The sequence below is a fragment of the Podarcis muralis genome, chromosome 7 (assembly GCF_964188315.1).
Source record: "Podarcis muralis chromosome 7, rPodMur119.hap1.1, whole genome shotgun sequence".
In the NCBI taxonomy this organism is placed as follows: Eukaryota; Metazoa; Chordata; class Lepidosauria; order Squamata; family Lacertidae; genus Podarcis; species Podarcis muralis.
The window spans coordinates 51,510,326-51,532,435 of NC_135661.1; the positions used below are offsets into that span (position 1 = coordinate 51,510,326).

Consider the following 22,110-nt stretch of genomic DNA (forward strand, 5'->3'; position numbering starts at 1 on the left):
TACATTAAAAGAGTTGATCATCAGCAACATGTGCAGCCAAATGGCACCCCTTCCTTTCTCTTGGCAAGTGCTTTTCCAAGCGCACCCCCCCCTTCCCAATTTGGAGCACTGCTTCTTCAGATAAAACTTTATGCTTTCTGATGAACCCTACAAGAGTCGAGCTCAGTGTTAGCTTTATAGAGGAATGGCAAATTGAATCTTCACAAATTATCCCCTTTTGTACTGTAGGAAGTGAAGCGTGCTGAACTGCACTATGGTGAGAAATGGTTCCATGGAAAAATGAAAGAGGGGAGAAATACTGCTGAGAGGCTGCTCCAGGAATATTGTGCTGAAATGGGTGGCAAGGATGGAACGTTCTTAGTGAGGGAGAGTGAAGCTTTCCCTAATGACTACACACTGTCATTCTGGTAACAGATAATTTCTTTCCTTTTGACTTCTTCCTAATGCTTTAGCAGTTTGCCATTTCCCTGGTTTTTCTACAGGAGTAGCATTTTGAGATATACTTATAGGAGGACACTCAAGCAAAGGAGAGAGGAAGGCTTTCATAATTATCCCTTCAAACTTCTGAGGTTTTAAGGTGCAACAAGGAGGGGGCGCATCTGAAGGTGTGCTCCTGTCCCAAGCCCCCCTCATTTTTCTCCTTCAAAGCTAATGATGAATCCTGGTTTACACATCTGTTATATTTATGGAATGTTACATTTTCACATGAGCTAATTGATTTGCTGAACTCTACAGGTAAACAAACTGAGCAAATGGACTTCGTGCTTTGACTAACATTTCCTGTTTCCAGTGCCAAAATCTGTGCACCATAATGTCAGTTTCTGGCACGCTATTATTTACACGCCATAAATTCTTAGTCTGAATATTTGATCAGTCCCTATTTCCCCTCAGTCTTCCTTCCCACTCCTCTTGGTTCACAAGCTGAATAAATAGCAAGAAACTAGAGGCAAGTGTATGGATGTGTTCGCTTTAGAAAACTAACTGCTTCATTCTTGTCCATGTTTCCCAGGAGATCAGGTAGAGTCCAGCATTGTCATATCCGTTCCTCAATTGATGGAGATACCGTAAAATATTTCCTGACAGACAACCTCACCTTTGATAGTGTCTGTGATCTAGTTCAGCATTACAGAGAAGCACACTTGCGGTGTGCCGAATTTGAACTACGTTTGACTGATGCTGTGCCTAACCCCAACCCTCATGAATCTAAGAAGTACGTATGGCCAAAACAAAATTGTAGGGGGGAGTGAAATGCTGTTTTTAATGCTGAAGCTTACTGCTTGTCACAGTTACTGTGGATTATGGGGAATTTGATTTAAAACAAAAGCAAAAAACTGGCTTAAGCAACAACGGTTTAGCAGTTTTGCATTGAATATGTGCTTTGACTTGAACAGTCCGGAAAGGGAGAATATTAAGCCTGCTGGAAAACCAAGAGCTCCCAGATAGCAGACCAAGGCAGGCTGAGGAGATTTTAGTTATGTGGGATGCTCTTGCTGAGTCCCTTCTCTTCTCTTTCTGCTTTTAAATGACACCCAAGTTTTTTTTTATAATTCTTATTGTTTTGCTGTGAGCTGGAATGGTGGTTGGAAACTGCCATTCAAGGAGCACATCTAGACCATTTGTATCGCAGGATATCCTGCTCATTTTGTGTTTGCTTTTATTACATTGGTACAGCTCGTTACAGTCTGTGTTCCAGTGTTAAACATTGATTTCCTTTTGCAAGTTTTGGTATGTGTTGGTTTATTCTGGAGTAACTAGGCCAGCCTGTCAGATATGTGGATACTCATGCCTGCCAAGAGCTTTCTTCCTCACAGAACCCAACTGAAATGCATTTTGAATTATCACCTGCAATGTAATCAATGGCAGTTGGGAGGAGAATTAAACTCACCCTGCCCAAGCCCCTCTGGGCTCTAAAGGTGCAGTTTAAATCCAAACCATGCCTGGTAATGGGCAGTTACAGGGAGCCCCTTTGAAGTTGTTTCCTGGCATCATAATGATGTCGGGTAAATGACGAGTGGGTGGCTCTGCCCACCTGTTGAAGTTGGCTCACGGACCTGTCGACTGGATGCAGTTCCCCACCCCCGCTGCGTTCAGGTGCAAACCAAGAAGGAACTACCACAAGATGTTGTCTTATATCTATTTTTACTTATAAAATTGGGGTACAAGATTGATAGCGATGGTAAGATCGTTCACCCTGCCCCCCAAAGAAATACACTGCTGTTGTCCGTCAAGAAAAACTCACTGTGTGTTATTATTGCTCTATTAGTTGTTAGGATGACCTTCTGCTTCCTGCATCCACATGCATGTTCTTGTCCAGACTCCAAATTGTCTCATTTGGGCTTCTTATGCAGTGTGAAAGTGACAGAAACAAATGCTGTCAGCATTTAGCAGTAACTTGCTATTTACCGTATTTTTCGCTCTATAGGACGCATTTTCCCCCCTCCAAAAATGAGGGGAAATGTGTGTGCGTCCTATGGAGCGAATGCAGGCTCCTTGGTTTCAGCAATAGCAACGCTAAGCCTCCGAAGCGCAGAGGGAGCGCTCCCTCCGCGCTCCAAAGGCTTTGCGTTGCTTTTGCTGAAGCCTGAAGAGCGAGAGCGCACCGACCCCTCTCATTCTCCAGGCTTCAGGGATAGCTGCGCACAGCCCCTCCGGCAGGGAGAGGCTGCACGCGGCTATGGCTTCTTTTGCCCCGCGCAACCCCTCCGGCAGGGAGAGGTTGCATGGGGCTAAAGAGGAAGGCAAAACAGCGAGCGGGATCCATCCCACTCGCTGCCTTGGCTTGTGCTATAGCTGCGTGCAACCCCTCCAGCAGGGAGAGGTTGCGCAGCCTGTACGCTGCTCTTTGGGGCTGGGGGGGAAATAAGATTTTTTTTCTTGATTCCCCCCCCCCCCTAAAAACTAGGTGTGCCCTATGGTCCGGTGCGTCCTATGGAGCGAAAAATACGGTATTTATTTTATAACAGGGACAAAGTCTATACATCACTGAGCATCTGATGCCTGAAATCACAATTTTATCACTGATTTAATGGCTTTTATCTTAATGACCCAGTTTTATCATTGAGTTAATGGGAATATGTCAAGCTCTGAAAGCACCTCTCTTCCTGTTTTTGTAGTTGGTACTACAGTAACCTGAGCAGAGGAGAAGCAGAGGATATGCTGATGCGAATTCCTAGAGACGGAGCCTTTTTGATAAGGAAGAGGGACGAACCCAATTCCTATGCCATGACTTTCAGGTGAGACACAAACTTTGTAATTATGACCTGACCTGACATGCATGATCTGCAGGTCGGACCTCAAAGCTATTTGTTGCAAGGACCAGAGGGGAGTATGTAGTCCAGGTCTGACACAAGCTAAGGTGTGTAACAGTGAATGGGTATCGGAGGGGCCAGAAGCACATAAGTGGACAAAGCAGGTAGATGGCTACATTCCGTAAAGCAGAGGCCCGAGGAAAGCAAAGAGATGCAAGACACAGGAAACTCTGGGGCAGAAACTCCATCAGATAAGAAACTTGGAGAGAGGAATCAAGCCTGAAGCAACAGAGATAAGGCCAGGTTACCTGGTCCAGCTGGACTAATGGGTGGCGGTTCTCCACTCTGTTCACTATCTGTGCTAGTACTACAGTGCAGGAAAGACCTAACTAAGAGCTGCTGACTCTGCATGGTGGCTGCCCCAGCAGCACAAATTAAGACCCTATGGCCATACTGGCAAAGTAGGGGGTTGGAAGTTGCGTGGGGGTGGGTGGTGTAGGGGCTGACTAGGTGGGAATGGGGAAGGAGTGGATTAAATGCAAGAATTTTGGAGCTTGTAATGCTCACCTTATGTACAAGGCAAGTACCGCAAGCCCCTGAGATGTGCATTTCTGAACCAGGAAATTCAAGGATCTCCCCCCGCCCCCCCCCCAATCTGTCTCTAGATAGCCAAATCACTCCTGCAAGAACTTACCTAAATAGGAGGAAAATGAAAATGCCACTTCAAAGCTTAAGGACTGATAATATGATATGGCGGCTGTTGTTGTTGTTTTGTCTTTTTCTAAAGCTTGCTCTCCACTGTTTAATCCCACAGAGCTGAGGGGAAAGTGAAGCACTGCCGAATCAAACGAGAAGGCCGCCTCTTTGTCATGGGAACATCTGCTTATTTTGAGAGTTTAGTGGAACTGGTGAACTACTATGAGAAGCACCCGTTGTATAGGAAAATGAAATTGCGCTATCCTGTGACGGAGGAGCTGCTGGAGCGCTACAGCACGGCAAGCATTTTACCTTTTTAACCAAAGCGCCAGGGCTTTGCATAGAATGCTGGATGGCTTTCAGGGATTTATTGCAGTACAAATATATTTCTCCCTCCACCCACAAGAGGTCATCCTAAAGGCAGCTTTAGCCTGCTGAGCATTTTGGGATTTTCAGTATTATCCCTGGTACCTCGGCCCCTTGCCCATCCCAGGCAGCATATAAAGCAGAACCAATTGGGCTTCAGTACTGGAATGTGCCTTCAGGTACCTTCAGAATGTTCTCCTGACCAATATTTAATGCTCTGGGAAGATCATTGCCTTTTAGCTATGGATAATGGGATCCAAGGTGGTGAAGTAGGAATCCCTTAAAATTAATAAATAGAAAACCAGGGATTTCGCTTACCTGGGATTTGAAACCAGCTTCACATTCTGATTAAGAGATCATAATGTTTTATGCTGCCGTATGCCCTAAATATTTTGTTGTAGCTTTTAGTCCTGTCTACTCTAGTAACATGCAAGAAGGCCTAGTTGGCTAGTAGTTATCTCTTTTGACCAGTGTGTCTGGCCAATTGCAAGTCAATGATTCCAAATGTCTACCTACAGGCTACAGTTTTTGTTTTGGAATGGAAGATGAATATATTAAATCAATCTGCTCTCCAGATTTTGGACTATAACTTCAATTGCCTCAGCCAGCATTTTTGTCCTAAGTCCTTATCCCACACAGGGGAATCCATGTGTGAGAAAATTTATTCTTTTCTGTGCAGAAAGCAGAGGCACATAATTTAAATTCTTTCTACCAATGAGTTCAATGATAAAATAATAGTAATTTTCCCTCCCTAGGTCTTAAAAAAAAATTGCTAATAAAAAAATATATTATTTATATGCTGCCCATCTGACTGGGTTGCCCCAGCCACTCTGGGCAGCTCCCAACAAAATATTAAAAACACAATAAACATGTTGTAAATCACTATGAAAGCATCAATTTCTAGTTTTAATATGAAAAACCAGGCAGAAACATTTGCCAAAATCCCACTGACACTTTTTTTTGAAATCCCCAAAGCTATGATAGCGTGGGGAAATCACAAAACTCTGCTCAGTTGCTACAAGTATATTTGGACAGTGTAATTTCTTATGTTAGCACATTAACTAAAAAGCTTTGAGTTACTTTTTTTCTAGCTGTGCAATTTACTGTCTTTCCTTTTTCAATCTTAGGAGAAAGATCCTAGCTCGTTATATGAAGTGAAGGCATATGTGGAACCTGGTGAAATAACACCTTCTGTGGTATGTTGAAGTTTTGCTCAAACTTATTCTTGATCCGAGAGAAAAGAATAGCTGACAGATCCTTTATCTTAATTTCCTGTTTAGAGAATTGAAAGGACTGATTGTAGGTAAAGGTATATTTGGAGGGTGGGAAAATGTGTGTGTGTGTGTGTGTGTGTGTGTGTGTGTGTGTGAGAGAGAGAGAGAGAGAGAGAGAGAGAGAGAGAGAGAGAGAGACTGACTGACTGACTGACTGACTGACTGTAGTCTAACTTAGCCTTTGCCAAACCTATAGGCTACAGCTCCCATCAGCACCTGCCAGCAAAATGTCTGGAGGGCAAAGGCTGACCTAACCATTGTTTCTGGATTGTGTTCCAGTGTTTGTGGTTGTTTCCCCAAATTCACTTTGACCTAAAGCTCCTTTCCACTTGTTTCTCTTGAAGCCACAGAGAACTGTTAAAGCCTTGTACGACTACCAAGCGAAAAGAGACGATGAGCTGACTTTTTGCCGAGGGGCTTTAATTCATAATGTCTCAAAAGAAGTTGGTGGCTGGTAAGAAGACAGCTTTTATATTTTTGCTACGAGTTGGTGATGTTTTCTGTAGACCAAGCTGTGTCTCAACCATAGATTTCACTACGTGGCTTTGAGCATTTTTTAAAAAAATGTGGACCTCTCTATAATACCTCATTTGGATATGGTGTCTCAAATTTGATTAGTACATGTTTCTCTCTCTCTCAGGTGGAAAGGCGATTATGGGTACAAAGTTCAGCACTACTTCCCAGCCAATTACGTGGAAGACATGTCCTCTGATAACACGGAAGATCTTGAGAATCAGGTAGGAAGATACTTGTTATCTATATTCTAGAGTTTATGCTATTCACAAAATCCATTCAGTTATTCCAAAAAAGGTGGTAATGCATTCAGACCCTTCTGTGTGTAAGGTTGCCTTTCTGGATGCTGTCCCACATGCGTACAGAGATGCAACATTGTGGACAGAGGGTGGGATTGTATATAGCACTGTGATGTGCACAGGAACAGAAACTTGGGCTTAGTAGCTCTTTAACACTTCTCTGTATGAAGAATGTGTATTGTCAGCTTTGAGATTCTTGGCATGTGCCAATTTCTCCCTATTTCTAAAGTGGTGACAGTCATGTGGAACATTTATTTTCTTACGACTCACATGCCAGTAATAATAATTATAATACTAATCATTTTTTAATTTATATCCCACCCATCTAACTGGGTTTTCCCAGCCTCTCTGGGCAGTTTACAACATATATAAAAACACACCAAAACATCAATAATCCAAAAACAAAATAATCCTATACAAGCAACCAACCAACCAACCAACCAACCAACCAACCAACCAATAAATGAATAGAAACCAATAACAACAATAATAAACAGTTTACAGTTATACCCAAATTAAAATAGCTGCCAACCCCAACTAAACATTTAACCAACACCAACTTGACCAAAACAAAACAGAGGAACCAAAATTTGAACCATTTAAAACAATTTTAGCCAGTTGTCCCAACCCAAGAGTTGTTCCAGCCAGGGGCATAGGAACAGTGCCTGATTTACGTATAAGCTAAACAAGCTATAGCTTAGGGCACCACTCTTTTGGGGGCCCCAACAAAAATTTAAAGAAAAAAACTGGATGTACATTTCCAAAATATAAGATAAAACACAAATAAGCTCTAAATATGTTTTATTTTAATAATTATTTCACTATTAATATACTTCTTTTTAATTGCATTTCACTATTAATATACTCCTTCTTAACTGTATTTCAGCTCAACAATTACTTTGATAAAATACATATTTTGTTATGTGCAAATGGCTATTAGGTCCATAAATTACCATGTAGCATATATTCAACACAAAAAAGCTGCGACAATTTTTGTTGACAAAGGACTGCTGGACATATAAAGGGCCCCATTACCTTCAGTAGTTTAGGGCCTCATCAAACCTAAATCTGGTGCTGCTTAGGAAGGGGGGCGGACCGCCCCAGGTGCCCTCACTTAGAGGGGTGACATTCGGCATGCTGCCCTCCTGCGACTCCCAAGCCTACCCCGAGCCATCAGGGTAAGGGGGGAGCTGCGCTGCTTTGCTGGCGGCATTCCCCCCTTCCCCCTTCGTTTTGACAGCTTGGGAGTCACTGGCGGGCGGCACACCGAATGCCCGCCAGGGGCAGCTTGCTCCGACCCCATGTGCGGCTCACTCTGTCCCTGGCTGCAGGGCACACACACTGCTCCGGGCACCTGAGTGGCTATCCTGTGGATGGGAGGGCACTCTCTGCGCCACGCCCCCCTCGGGAGCACACCTGCCCTGGGCAGCGTGGGCATATGCTCTGCTGCTGGTTCCAGCAATGTCCCAGTACCTCCCAGGAGCCTATGGTATCTGTTCAGGGTGAGCCTGGGCACTGCCCCCTAGGCCAGGTGGAAATGGACCTTGCAACCGGGAGCAGCCTTCCCTCCAGCACTCAGTATGGCTTCCAAGCAGTTTAAAATTATAAAATCAATACATAATTAAAGCACACAGTAACAATTCCATTTGGGCATTAAAGCAGCCTCAATTAAACCATACAATAAAACGATCTATTATAAAACATGAGAATTACAAACTCTTAAACACTTCACACTGCACTTAAAACAATAAATTCAGAAATTCTGCTCTTCCTGAACAGGTGTGGTTGCATGCCTGAGTAGGCGCTAAATTTTATGCAGAAACTGGCCTGGAAAGATCTCATGCCTTTGCTGTGGTAAATGAGGCTGGACTTAACTTTCACCTTCTGGTAGAATCATAGAATCATAGAGTTGGAAGAGACCACACGGGCCATCGAGTCCAACCCCCTGCCAAGCAGGAAACCTGGTGCTGCCAGGTTAACTTGAGAGGAGCCCATGTTTCCTCCTTTACCCCAGCAGTGTTGAGAGGAGTAGTGTTGCTACAGCTCCTGGCATGGCAATGCAGATCTAAAGTTCATGTGCAATGCTTAGCCAAAAATCCTGACTTTAATAAAGAAGCATAGGCATGAGCTGTGTGTGAATGCACAGAGCCTTTTGAGAGGTATTTTGCTTCCTGTGATATATACTTTTATAAGTAACTTAAATAAATAAATATTGGTGTTCAGTGTTAGCTATGCCAGTGCCCAGAAGATAAGATTATCAAACTGGATTATCAAAGGATTATCAAAGGATGCTTAGCTGTGCTGGTTAAGAACGCAATGGAGTGTGAAAAATCTGCAATGGTCTCAGAAAGGAGAACTTGATCTTCTGAAAAGCTTTCCAGCTCTGCCAATGAATTTCAAGGAAGGCAGCTATTAGAATGTTAATAATTACTAGCTTTGGTAGTAGTAAATGGACTTCCTTAATCTTATTATCGCCAAGCAGTTTAATTTTTTATGGTTGCTAATATTATTCAGTGACAGGAAGCCCATACACTTCAGGAATGAATATGAGTGTAGTTCCTATGTTCTGTCAGCTACAGAATAAGTAGAAAGTATAGATTGAAGGCAAACTTGAAAAACGAATTGGTCACATCACTGTAGCAGTTTAATTAAGCAGCAGAACTGCTTAATTAGTGATCCAGAAGCTCTGCTTAAGCAATAATTCTTCCTTCATGGTGAATGAATATCATTTTTTAAGCATTGGTCCTGGGAATTTAATGAATTCATTTTTTACATTCCAAGGACATTTGATAAAGGGGGCAAAACAACCAAATTCAAATATAATAAATCTTTTCATTTCAGATAATTGAGGATAATCCTTTAGGGTCATTATGCCGGGGTATTTTGGATCTCAATAAGTATAACGTTGGTATGTATCCTTCTGACTTCCTGACTCCTTGCATGTAAAGTAGCTTGTGTATGTGTGTGTGAGAGAGGGAACGGTTTGTCAAGTCTACCTATTTTTTATTCCAATATATATATAATCTTTATTGCGGTCCAACGACATGGATTCAAAATAAAATACAGATTCATACAGACAACCCCATAGGGAAGGGAGACTGAAGCAATATTTGTTTAGTCATGGGTATGTTGATCTTTGATTCGTATAACTACTGAAAGAAACTTTGCCATGGCCACTGTGATATTTTTGGACGTATTTTTTAGATATATATATATAAATATATATATATATATATATATATATCCTTTAACATAACATTGATTGCTCAGTTTTAGTCTGTCTGTATTATCACCCCCGGGGATGCGGGTGGCGCTGTGGGTTAAACCACAGAGCCTAGGACTTGCTGATCAGAAGGTCGGCGGTTCGAGTCCCCGTGGCGGGGTGAGCTCCCATTGCTCGGTCCCTGCTCCTGCCAACCTAGCAGTTCGAAAGCACATCAAAATGCAAGTAGATAAATTGGTACCGCTCTGGTGGGAAGGTAAACTGCATTTCCGTGCGCTGCTCTGGTTCGCCATGCTTAGTCATGCTGGCCAATTGACCCGGAAGCTGTACGGCAGCTCCCTTGGCCAATAAAGCGAGATGAGTGCCGCAACCCCAGAGTCAGCCACGACTGGACCTAATGGTCAGGGGTCCCTTTACCTTGACCTATTATCACCCCCAATATATCTGAACTGTATTTTAATTTTTGAATGACAAGTCTTCTTCTAAAGGGCAATACTGCAATTTCTTATCCAAGTATAATTTTGGAGGGGGGATGCGGATTTGGAGGTGAGAGGGAACAGATGTACTCCTCTTTTAAAAGGATGGATTTAATGCATGCTCAGAAAAGAATGGGGAGGGCACAACCTTAAATAAAAATGCACTCAAAAGGTTCACAAAATGGTAGAGTGTTTCTGTAAGGCAGAAGAAGCTGGTATTGTTGCCTTTTTGCCACTTAAAAATATTCTTGTACAACTGAGGTTGTACACTGAAGAAGTGTATGATCCCCAAAGGATTAAAATAAAATTTGAAAAGGTATGAAAAAAACAACTGGTGTCTTGTGGCAATTGAAAATCTAACAGATTATGGTGATCATCATCTGACGCCCTTTTTCATGTGCCACTTCCATGAGATGTCCGGAGGGTGACAACATGAGAACGGATCTTTTCTGCGGTAGCTCCTCACTTGTAGAATGCTCTCCTAGGGCATCAGGCAAAACATTCCTCTTCTCCCAGGCCTTTGGCTAATGAAACAATCTATGGTCTTTTAAATTGTGGGATAGGGAGGGTATCATTTTCGTTTGTTACTATGTTGTGTATTTCTGTGTTTTTATACTGTAAAACCCTGTGATCCTCGGGTGAAGAGTGGTATAGAAATCTAAAAGATAATAATAAGCCATGATAAATAAACTACAAATAGATAATGCCAAATTTATTATGGCATCTGGTGTAGTGAACTCTGGTCCATTAAAGCTTACGTTATAAATGAAATTGTCAGTCGTTAAGGTGCCCCAATACTTGAGCTGCTCTCATGTGAATCAAAGGATACTATAGAGCAGTTGAAGAATGCTGAGGCTTTTAATATTACTGTTTTATAATAAATGTATGTTTTCACTGATTAATGGGATCCTATCAGGATCTCGTGCAAACCTCTCAAGTGCTATTTGATGTCTTAAGATGTGTTTATTATGTACATATGATTTATTGTTTTGGATTCCCAATAGTAAAAATGACACAGGGAAAACATGGAAAGTCTTTTGTCTTTATCCTGGAACCCAAGAATCTTGAAGATGCTCCTGTTGAATTTGCAACAGAAAAGGTGGAAGAGCTATTTGTATGGTATCAAAGTGTCAGGGAAATCACAACGAAAACTACTGAAGAGGTACTACGGAAGCCATAATTTCCAGCACTTAGTTTTTAATGAGAGTGATTTTGATTTGAGCAAAGACTGAAGGACCAGTAACATGGTCCACACCCAACTTCTGATTCCCTTGCAAGCAAAGGGGCTTTGAGAGAAGCCTTTATCATCACCATTTTTAAAATTCTATATCATGCCATATTTCCAATATCATGAAAGCATAATACGCACCTTTGTGTTTTGCTTTATGTGCCAATATCATGCAAGTTTTAACTTGAAAAGAATACCTCAAAGTGTGACTATGCAATCAAAGCAAGATTTTTTTGGGTGGTGTAAGTTCAGGTTTTTTTTGGTCCTGTACTGCCAAAATGTTTTTTTCTTAAAAAAAACAAAAAAACCCCACACCGAACCTGAAAGCCAGAATTCATACTTGGAAAGTAGGGAAGTCTTTGTGCAGGGCTTCCCTAGCAGAGCCAGTTAGTCGAATCCACGCCCTTGTTTCAACATCACTGCAATTTGGGCACAGAGAGCGAGCAGGGATAAAGGGAGTGTGCAGAGACAAATTTAAAGTTGAAAATTAGATTTCACAATTTTCTGTTTCTTTGACACCAGCTGAGTGATCTCAGTGCAGATGACTGCCCTGGACTAATGTTTTAACTGTGTTAAATCCTCAGGAAAATTTCAGGGTGTTCTGGGAGAAGAAGCAGTTAATTGCCATGGAATTGTCTGATTTGGTGGTATATTGCATACCAACGAGCAAAACAAAGGACAACCTAGGTAATGTATTTTTAATTATGAATTTGAACTCTTCATCTGCTAGATTGCTAGACATGATCAAAGAGTATGGTATACTAGGATGTGTCTAGAGAATAGCAACAAATATTCAAAGGAGGTTTAGATGCCTGAGGAGTGAGAGAGAAAGAGTGAGTTTGGTTGGCTTAGTGTGGAGAATGGAACACTGGGGAAAAACTTAACCAGTCTCCGAAAACATGTGACGTATGAGATTCAGTTATTCATTGCTTGCTTGGTTGGGGCAGGATTAAAAATAATGCTTAAAAATTGCAATCGAAGATTTAGACATTTCTAACTGCAATAGTGGCTGAGCATGAAAGCTGGGTGCCTAATGTTGTTAATGAATCTTTATCTCCAGAGGCCTCTTAAGAGCAGGTTCAGAGTTTGAGGCAATGTAATTCTCTGGGTGACCTTTTTGAGGTTAGTGGCAACTATCAGAGGGATTAGGCTGGGCCACCCAGTGTCAGGGAGAGTGGCTTGCATTGATAGCCCTCCATGCTTGTGTAGGATATGATAAATGGGTATGCTTGAAGACATCATTAGAGTGGGTTCTGAGGCTGCCCTTCACACCCAGGGTATGACCTGTTGGCAGTCCTTTCAAATTGTAGTAACCTGCTTCCCTTATTTCATAGAACTCAGTGGGAGCCACTGAAAATTAAGCTAGCCCTCTTCAATTGTAACCATTCGTTAACTTCCATTACTTGGTTGCCCTACAGTGCATTGCAAGAGTGGCGAAACTCAGAGAATTGGCTTACATATAGACTGCCAACTCTTTTTTAAAAATGCCACATAATTAAAACTTCATAAAATTATAAAATCATAAAAAATAAAGAAATTAGCTACACTTAAGTTTGTACATATATCTCAAAAGTTTATACACTGCTTAATTGACAAAAAAACCTCTAAATGTATTTACAAAACATTCATTAGATATATGTATAAAACTGAATGTTAAAAACAAGGGGACATGAAATTTACCAAGCTATAAATGAAGCCTGCATTTTAAAAATACATGATTAAAATTACGTTTCAGCGTGGGCTTAAGCAAATTTGCCTGCTTCCCTGCCACTTTGTTGCATCCTGTTCTCTGGCTTACTTAGACCAGAGTCAAAGCTGCACAAGGTGTAAAGGGCTGAATGCAGATTGTAATGTGTCCTGGAACCATTGTTTGGACTTGATGTAGCACCAGTGCCAAAAACATTGGCCATCACTTGGAGAAGCATATTTAGTCAAGGGACAATGAAACTTGCCATCACAATATTACAAAGCTTCAGTGAAGGCATATATTAATGAGTGGCTTCTTCCCACCTCTCTTTTGCAGAAAATCCTGATTACAAAGAAATCCGTTCCTTTGTGGAGACCAAAGCAGAAGGCATTGTCAAGCAGAAACCTGCTGATCTACTAAAATATAATCAGAAGGGACTGACACGAATATACCCAAAAGGGCAGAGAGTAGATTCCTCAAATTATGATCCTTTTCGTTTCTGGTTTTGTGGATCACAGATGGTGGCTCTTAATTTCCAGACACCAGGTAAAAATCTCACAATGGAAGATTTTACCCATTTCTCAACCCACCCACCACTTTATAAGTAAGCACCTCTTTCCTTCCACAGTATCCTGCTTAATTGCTTTATTCATACATCCTGAATTGCTGAATTCATGCATTTGGGGAAAGTGTGATACCACTTGTCTTTTATTATTTGATGTTTTTCTAATCCCTTTAGATTTATTAACGTAGGAAGTCTGGCTAACACATCTTTTAATTCTTTCTCTAGATAAATACATGCAAATGAATCATGCCTTGTTTTCCCTTAATGGACGGACTGGCTATGTACTGCAGCCAGAAAGTATGAGGAGTGAGGCGTATGACCCGGTGCCAAATGAATCCAAGAAGAAACTACAGATGATTTTGACAGTGAGGGTAAATGATGATTTTTTTAAAAGTAAATTGCTAATTAATTAAATAAATAAATTATTACCCACCCTTCACCCTAAGGTCACAGGGTTGACTACAACACGAAAACCGTATTTAAAACAACAAGTAATAAGATGCTCACAGCAAAAACTGAGCTCTTAAGTCACATTGGTTTCAGTGGGTGGACCTGGATCACTTGTTGAAATCAGTTGTGACTTAATGTGGTTTTTTGGGGTGGGGGTGGGGGAAGATACCTACATAATTTAGCTGTTTGGTGTTGGACTAGGACATGGGTTCAAATTCCCATTCAGCCATGTAGCTCACTGGGTCTGGCATTGTGTCGCAGCCTAACCTACTTCAAAGAGTTGATGTGAGGATAAAATGTGGAGGGGAGGAAGTGTGTAGGCCTTGTTGAGATCTCTGGAGGAAAGGTGGGATGTATTTAAAATTAAAAAATCAGCAACTAAGTTAAACTGTCTGAAACAGGTAATCGGAGCTCGCCATCTTCCCAAGCCTGGCAGAAGTATTGCCTGTCCATTTGTGGAGGTAGAAATTTGTGGGGCTGAATATGATAACAGTAAATTCAAGACCACTGTTGTGAGTAAGTACTTCTTAACTCTCTATGGAAATACGGGTTCTGCGGCAATAAAAAAGAAAGAAGTTGCGTCGTGTGTTGGAATTAGGGCATGAAGAGTCATGTTCAAGTCTCCATTAATCTTCAGAACTTACTGTGTAACCTTGGGGCAATCACTATGTGTCTCAGCCAAATAACTATCATAGAGTTCCTTGGCTGGAATAACAGTATCATAAATAAGTAATAAATAAACAGTATCATAAATTAAAACAAGTGGAGCAATTGATTATGTTACATAGCATTGCAACCTGGTATGGCATAGTTGAGGGGACGCGGGTGGCGCTGTGGGTTAAAGCCTCAGCGCCTAGGACTTGCCGATCGAAAGGTCGGCGGTTCGAATCCCCGCGGCGGGGTGCGCTCCCGTTGCTCGGTCCCAGCGCCTGCCACCTAGCAGTTCGAAAGCACCCCCGGGTGCAAGTAGATAAATAGGGACCGCTTACTAGCGGGAAGGTAAACGGCGTTCCGTGTGCTGCGCTGGCTCGCCAGATGCAGCTTGTCACGCTGGCGACGTGACCCGGAAGTGTCTGAGGACAGCGCTGGCCCCCGGCCTATAGAGTGAGATGGGCGCACAACCCTAGAGTCTGTCAAGACTGGCCCGTATGGGCAGGGGTACCTTTACCTTACCTTTATGGCATAGTTGAAGGGGTGGCCAACTCCAGCCACCCAGGAGGAACATCATGGCAAGGGGAAGCCCAACTTGGCTCCAGTGAAGGTACAGCTGCTTGAATGTTTCCTCTCCTCTCCTCTCCCCATTTCCTTTTATAGCCTCTCTACTAGGTTGTGAGCAGGGACTGTTTTATGTTTCATAGCACTTAAGAAGCAGCTGCTTTACAAGTGTTCAATAATAAGAATTGCAGCATTTTAAAACTCCACTAGTTACATACAAAGGATAGAAAAAGTGACTCCTTGGAATGTCTTCAGTATGTCTTCAGCATTTTCTTGAAACTCTGGGACGTGGTCTATCCCAAAGTTAGGCACTTCTGTTAGAGGGAATTGACAGTGTACTTGACAGTCTTCTCGACATTAATGGAATTTTGGCAGGATGGTGCACAAGTTACTTTTGGAATTACCCATTGAAATTATTGAACCCAACTTAGTCATATGTATTAACTTCATTGAGTCTACTTTGAGTAAAACTAGCACTGAATACAACACACTAAGTTCCCTGCAAGAAGTATATCAGTGAGGCTGTCAGCTGTCATGTCCCCTCCCCCCCGCTTTATAATTCTTTTGCACTCTTTTAATTCCAACGTCTTGGCTGTTTGTCCTTTCTCTGACTGCATTCTCCTAAAAAATAAATAAATCAAAAGAAGCCATTGTCTTGCTCTATGCTTCTGATTATTCTTGAAGATAGCCCAGAGAAAGAGGATGGAGAATATTCTGACATCAGCATCGCTGAAAATCATACTGCTACCTGATTATTTCATAATTGCTTTTTCTTGGCCTTTATTAGTAAAAGCAGTTGCCACTCTGTGTCTGCAACCAGAGACCCCTGAGTTAGCTCAGCCAACATCTTGCAGCTCCTGTGATTGGAGTCCACATTAGCCTCCAAAGAGTTTAGCTTTCTTCTTTTTCTGAGGTATTCAAGCTTGAATGGGCTGACCCACTTCAGAATAAAAACAACAACTAAACTTCTCCAAATGTTCTACACTTGCCTCAAACCGTGGAGGAGCGGAGTGTCAGAGTTGCTTGCTTTATATCGTGAAATGTTTGTTTTATTACAGATGACAATGGCCTTAACCCAGTCTGGGCATCTCAAGAGCAAGTGAAGTTTGAAATCTATGACCCCAACCTAGCATTTCTGCGCTTCGTTGTCTATGAGGAAGACATGTTCAGTGATCCCAACTTCTTAGCACATGGCACTTTTCCCATCAAAGGAATCAAATCAGGTAAATATCAAGTATAACACTGACAGGTTGAACAATGGCTTTGATAATTTGCACATTTCTTTGGCTTTCAGATCCTAGGCGACATGTTTGCTGCACACCAAAAGGGGAGCTAGAAAAGTCTCCCTCAACTGATACTGATTGACCATAAGTGACTGCTGAATTAAGCTGTCTTTGAGTCTCAACTCTGTGCATACCATACATATATAAATAAAACACTTTATTAGATCTTATTGTATGTGGTAAGCTAAGGGTTGTTGTTTTTTGCCATAACCATGCTGATCATCCAGGCCCTGGAACCAAGTAAAAGCTTAGCTGTTCTGGCTTGCAAGCTTTTGACTCACCCTTGTCAAGTTTTTCCTGACATGCCAACTGCTCAGCGTTTCATCATGCATAAGCCCCCACCTGGAGTTAATTATCCAGTGCTTAAATGATAAATGATAAATTCTGCAACTGCATCTTTCATTTCCTTAGGCTTTCTCGACATTAATGGAATTTTGGCAGGATGGTGCACAAGTTACTTTTGGAATTACCCATTGAAATTATTGAACCCAACTTAGTCATATGTATTAACTTCACTGAGTCTACTTTGAGTAAAACTAGCACTGAATACAACACACTAAGTTCCCTGCTCTAGATATACAGAAATAACTGCTTAATAATTCCTAACCCCTGGAACAATATTTTTATCTTGCCTTTTTCTGAATTTATATTTATTTATAATTATATTTATTTTATTTATGGACAAGGCTCTTTACAAAATAAAACATGCAAACAGCTATTCAAAGTACGGTAGAGCAGGTATTAAGAATTCTTGAGTTTTTTCTCTATGCTATTTTTCTCTTTATGAGAGATTTTGAATGCTCTTTTGTAGAACATGGTGAATCAGCAATAAATCAGTGGCCATAGAAAATCTGCAAGTTTTTTCAGTGCAAAAGAAATAAGCTCTGTATGTAGTATTTAAGCCGTTTTGAGATGGGGAGGCAAGAAATGTGAATTTAATGGCTGAAATTTCTTCTTCTTGGGGAAGCTCCTCCTCTGCATTATTCCTACAGTGGGCTTATTCCTATGTCAGTAATAAACTTCAGCTATGATGGAGTTCATTCTTTCAGTCTTCATCACACTCTGAATCTGGAATGAATCCTGAAATAAATCCCTGCTAAAGATTGTCTGGCTAGCTTAGATTCTACTTTGCTTTTTGAACTGTTGCAGAAATTGAGATCCCTTGTGGCAGCTTGTGGTTTTTTCCAGCTCTGGTTCATGTGACTGTCTTGCGATTCTCCATGATGCCCTGTCTTTCCTGCTCTGCCTGCTGCTTCCTAGTAAATCTCCAAACTCTGTTCTACTTTCAAGAATAGAACAGGTGAGCTATAGGCTGTTCCATCATGTGTACGAGTTTGAGGCAGCCTTGAAGTTATAAGTTAACCTTTCTAATCCTACCCCTTTAGGCTTTCGGTCTGTCCCTCTCAAAAATGGATACAGTGAGGATATAGAGCTGGCTTCCCTCTTGGTTTATTGTGAGATGCAGCAGATCCTGGTAAGTGCAGAAGCTGTTTGACTTCCACCATCCACTAGGATGGAGACCTACCATGCACCCAAATGTCCCCTCACCAACTTTGCAGCTCTATTTGCAAAATTGGTGGGGGGATATGAACCCCATTCGTGTCGGCGGGAGCTATTTCTCTTAAACTAACTACTGCATGGGATGTATGTTTATCAGGATTAAAGCTGGGGAAGAAAGGATTCTCCACCCAACATGCTGCAATCCTAATGACATCCCCACCACCACCACCTAAAAGTACATATAAAAAATTGCAGTGTTGTTTGAGCTTCAGCACACGTATACAAACCGTGTGTTGCAAGGTATACCAAGCTAACGTATGTGAAAGTGCTATATAAATACCATTCTTGGGTTAGTACCTAATAACCTCCAGGGGTGTTCTGTTTCCAGTATGGGTTTTTGCTGTAGTCTTTTCTGCAACATAGCCCTTGAAAGCCACTTTTGAGCGTTGGCAGGTCATTGAATGAGATGTTAAGCAGTGATTGCTGCTGGAAGGGAGAATAGGTAGAAATTGCAAACATGAATGGAAGTCTGCAATGCGGCAGATTTGCAGGACACCCAGTGCTTCCCCTGCCAACGCTGGAGAGCTGGGTGTTGGGGAGTTGTCCCCAGGCTGAATGTGAGCTTCCAACTTGAAATCCATCTCTGTGCCAGCCTGCTGGATTGATGAATGGCAGACTGGCTTGGAGGGCAGGACACTCTCTCTGGGGACGGGCCTGACAGAGCAATCAGGCTTCCCTCAAGTCTACTCCTGGGGGATTTAAAGTTGCCCATTCTAGCCCCAGCACCCAGGTCTCCTTTGTCAACCCACTCATTGTTGCATTTTACATCCTGATTTGGCCTTGCTATGGCAAGTGTGATCGCCATATTTGGAGCCGGGTAGGAATTTGCCTATCAGGTGAATTGGCTATGGCCTGGGGTTTTGCCTACCTCATAGCAATCATCACAACTGGCGGTTTAGGCATTGGGCAACCTTAGTCTGTTGTATCTTCAGCCTTTCCCTCCAGAAATAGGGTATCCCATTAAAGGGATTTGTGAAGGAGTTACTTCTGTTCATATGTCCAGGCGGGCCTGGGCCTCAGCACTCCTCTAGGTGGCAATCCCCTTATTTGATGTAAGTCATTGGAATCCTGGCAGGCGGGCCAGAAATACAGTCGTACCTTGCAAGTGCCTTTGGCTTACACCCCTTTGACGCCAACCCATTTGTATTAGTAACTTTGTTGTGAGTTTTCCATTCTACTATTCTGTAGTCAGGTGTAACATGGCTCCTGATATATAGACCCAGTCCAGTTCCTTTAATGGGAGAACATTGAACAATTCCTTATTAAAATCAGTGGGAGAGTAAAATAAGTGCTTAACTTTGATTTGATCATGGTGTGTGCATTGCAAGAAGGGCTTTCTTTTCCCTTTGAAGGAAGGTGAAGAAGATCTCTATTCATCATTTCGGCAACTACGACAACGCCAAGCAGAGCTGAACAATCAGTTATATGACACCCGACGGAACTTAAAGAATCCCAGCCGAGACGATTTATTGCAAGAGTTCAATAAGAACGAGGGCCAGCTGCAAGTGTATCAAGAGACATGCAACAGGAGGTACTTTGATGGTGACACTGCTCCCAATAAATCCCCAAAGATCCTGGATAATATAGCATAAATAAATGAAGTACGAGGAAGAGTCCAATAAATTACCTTTGTTTCACCTTGATCTGCTAGGAACTATTTTCTCAGCCAAAATAGGCCTGGCTTCTTGAACTAGCAAACTCAACAAACAGGGCTGTCTTCCCGCTGGAAGGCAGCAGTTTTACAAAGCTGGAGAACAAGGCAGCTCCATGGTTCTAGCATATATGGAGGTGGCACATAGGGAATTAAGACTATCAAATGTTCAATAAATGTGAAGATTTAATTTACAGCCTCTTATTTAATAATATTTATATACCACTTGAATGTTAAAAAAGCAGTTTACAATGATGACTCTTAGTATTTTCTTTCCTTAAAATTATGTATTTCCTCAGATATCAACTGCTATATAAATGCAATGCTGGCCAGGCAGGGGACTTGGATAGATGCATGTCCTGCCACAAGGCTGACTTTTTTTCTTTGTCCTCTTTCAGACTGAGGGAGAAGAGAGTCAGTAACAGCAAATTCTACTCCTAGAGGAACTGGGTTTCCTTTGGTGCGTTATTTATAAAGTCACCCGGTAAGAGACATTGATTTATTCTGGAAGCGCAGCTTAGAATGGAGGCTCAACAGTCAGAAAAATACGTTTTTGGCAGGGAACGAGGAAAAAATTACATTGTATATACTAGAACAATCTGTACAAAGCAACAACGCTGAAGGGTGGAGTAGCTTGTATAGTAAACTTTAGTCAGTAACAATGTGTGATGTTTGTAAAGCAAGCTTATCAGTTGAGAACTCCAAGCTCACGTGTACCACAATGATTTTGTGCCACTTGTATGACCTTTGTTTTTATGATGGCCATAATTCAAGACCTGTGTGTGCTTAAAGCTTTCCAAATCCCACCGCAACACACCTTTATCCTTTTTGCTAAGGCCTCTCTCTTGCTTCTTTTGGTAGGTGGAACTGCTCTCCCAAAGTTGCCTGGCAGAAGTCTGCCACTGCCCTCAGTTGTCATCATCTGCAGTAAATTGCCTTTGAAGGCACAGAGGAAATTGCAAGGGAGAAAAAAAGTACCAGATATAATGGACTGTGCAGGGTTATTTCTACAAAATGGCTTGATGAATGCCAGATTTCAAAAGGGGGGGGGGATTTGTGTGTTTTTTGAAATATTAACTTGTAAAATCTTATCAGATTTGTTTTGGGTAGAAATTTTATTTTTAAATGTATGTATACAGCAGTGGTATGTGCGTGTGTGTGTGTATAAAGGCTGATTGGCACTAAAATTTACATGGGTTTGTACTATTTTGAGAGATTAAAAGGTGCCTAACAGTTAAAACTTTGTTTTAGTTTTTACAAAAGCAGCTCCTTTTGCACTGGCAAATGCCTATACATGATAAAAATATGTTATGTGTGAGACACGTTTCTGGTAAGCTCAAGAAAGATGAGTGGGAATGAAAGTATCCTGCATAACTTAAATCTGCAGGGAGATCCTTCAGTCCATAGCTCAGTGTTCAAGTTATTCTGCAATGTAATGCATAACGAACGGACTTGATGCTTACCTCCCCTTAGGCTTGAAGTGCAGGAAGAGTAGATGGGCAGTGGTGTGGGGGTTGTAACCCATAGATTTGTGGCTAATGGACCCCAAGTAAATGCTTTGGTTAACATTTGCTTTGCTTTATCTAATGGAATTTATGCTCATTACTTACAAACCACTCACCTCATAGGCATGCCTTATTTGCAGCCTGTTACTGAAAGTTAAAAAGTGCACTAATTCTTCCTTTGCAACTGTGGCTAGAATTATAGAACTGCAGAGTTGCCAGAGAATCCAAGGGTCATCTACCCTCTGCAGACCAGGAGCACAGGTAAAGAATCCCAACAGACGGCCATCTATCTCTGCTTAAAAACCTCCAATAAAGGATTGTCACCTTCCACCGTAGTCCTAATGATTTAGTTAATGTCACAACACGTTTTTGGGGGAGAAATACAGCATTAAAGAAGCAATAGTGGATAAAAATGAACCACTGAGAAAATAAAATAATACTTTACCAGAAAAGTACAGCGGTAGCTTGGGTTACGTACTTAATTCGTTCTGGAGGTCCGTTCTTAACCTGAAACTGTTCTTAACCTGAAGCACCACTTTAGCTAATGGGGCCTCCTGCTGCCGCCAGAGCCGGATTTCTGTTCTCATCCTGAAGCAAAGTTCTTATCTCGAGGTACTATTTCTGGGTTAGCGGAGTCTGTAACCTGAAGCGTCTGTAACCCGAGGTACCACTGTACTACAGTATTGTGGTTAAAGTGCTGGATGAGTGTCCTTTGTCTTCCTGCAGGGCGATAGAAAAAGGCACTCAATTCAAATCATGGCTTGAGAGGTGCCTAATGCCAGTCAATTGACAGATGGGTAGGGCCACTCCCATGTCAAAGTCAAATCACTTGGTTTTGGTTCTCCAGTAAAAGTGGTTCCCTGCCCCCTAG

At 41.9% G+C, this 22,110-nt stretch overlaps 1 protein-coding gene across 3 annotated transcripts in view; it reads left to right on the forward strand.

Annotated features, from left to right (window-relative positions):
* PLCG2 (phospholipase C gamma 2) overlaps window positions 1–21,567 on the forward strand; it is a 65,390-nt gene extending 43,823 nt beyond the window's left edge. For 2 of the 3 annotated variants that reach the window (XM_028739591.2, XM_028739590.2), the window contains exons 17-34: window positions 229–407; window positions 1,010–1,210; window positions 3,114–3,233; window positions 4,063–4,243; window positions 5,438–5,506; window positions 5,929–6,038; window positions 6,225–6,321; window positions 9,238–9,304; window positions 11,100–11,257; window positions 11,908–12,010; window positions 13,347–13,556; window positions 13,801–13,946; window positions 14,427–14,541; window positions 16,299–16,463; window positions 17,909–17,997; window positions 19,436–19,614; window positions 20,133–20,218; window positions 20,596–21,567. In XM_028739591.2, coding sequence (XP_028595424.2) covers window positions 229–407; window positions 1,010–1,210; window positions 3,114–3,233; window positions 4,063–4,243; window positions 5,438–5,506; window positions 5,929–6,038; window positions 6,225–6,321; window positions 9,238–9,304; window positions 11,100–11,257; window positions 11,908–12,010; window positions 13,347–13,556; window positions 13,801–13,946; window positions 14,427–14,541; window positions 16,299–16,463; window positions 17,909–17,997; window positions 19,436–19,614; window positions 20,133–20,175 — 2,232 coding nt within the window. In that variant the 3' untranslated portion in view covers window positions 20,176–20,218; window positions 20,596–21,567. Of the gene's footprint in view, window positions 1–228; window positions 408–1,009; window positions 1,211–3,113; window positions 3,234–4,062; window positions 4,244–5,437; window positions 5,507–5,928; window positions 6,039–6,224; window positions 6,322–9,237; window positions 9,305–11,099; window positions 11,258–11,907; window positions 12,011–13,346; window positions 13,557–13,800; window positions 13,947–14,426; window positions 14,542–16,298; window positions 16,464–17,711; window positions 17,824–17,908; window positions 17,998–19,435; window positions 19,615–20,132; window positions 20,219–20,595 lie in introns of those variants that run through there. The other variant, XM_028739596.2, reaches the window with a different exon arrangement.
* The last annotated feature ends 543 nt before the right edge of the window (window positions 21,568–22,110 follow it).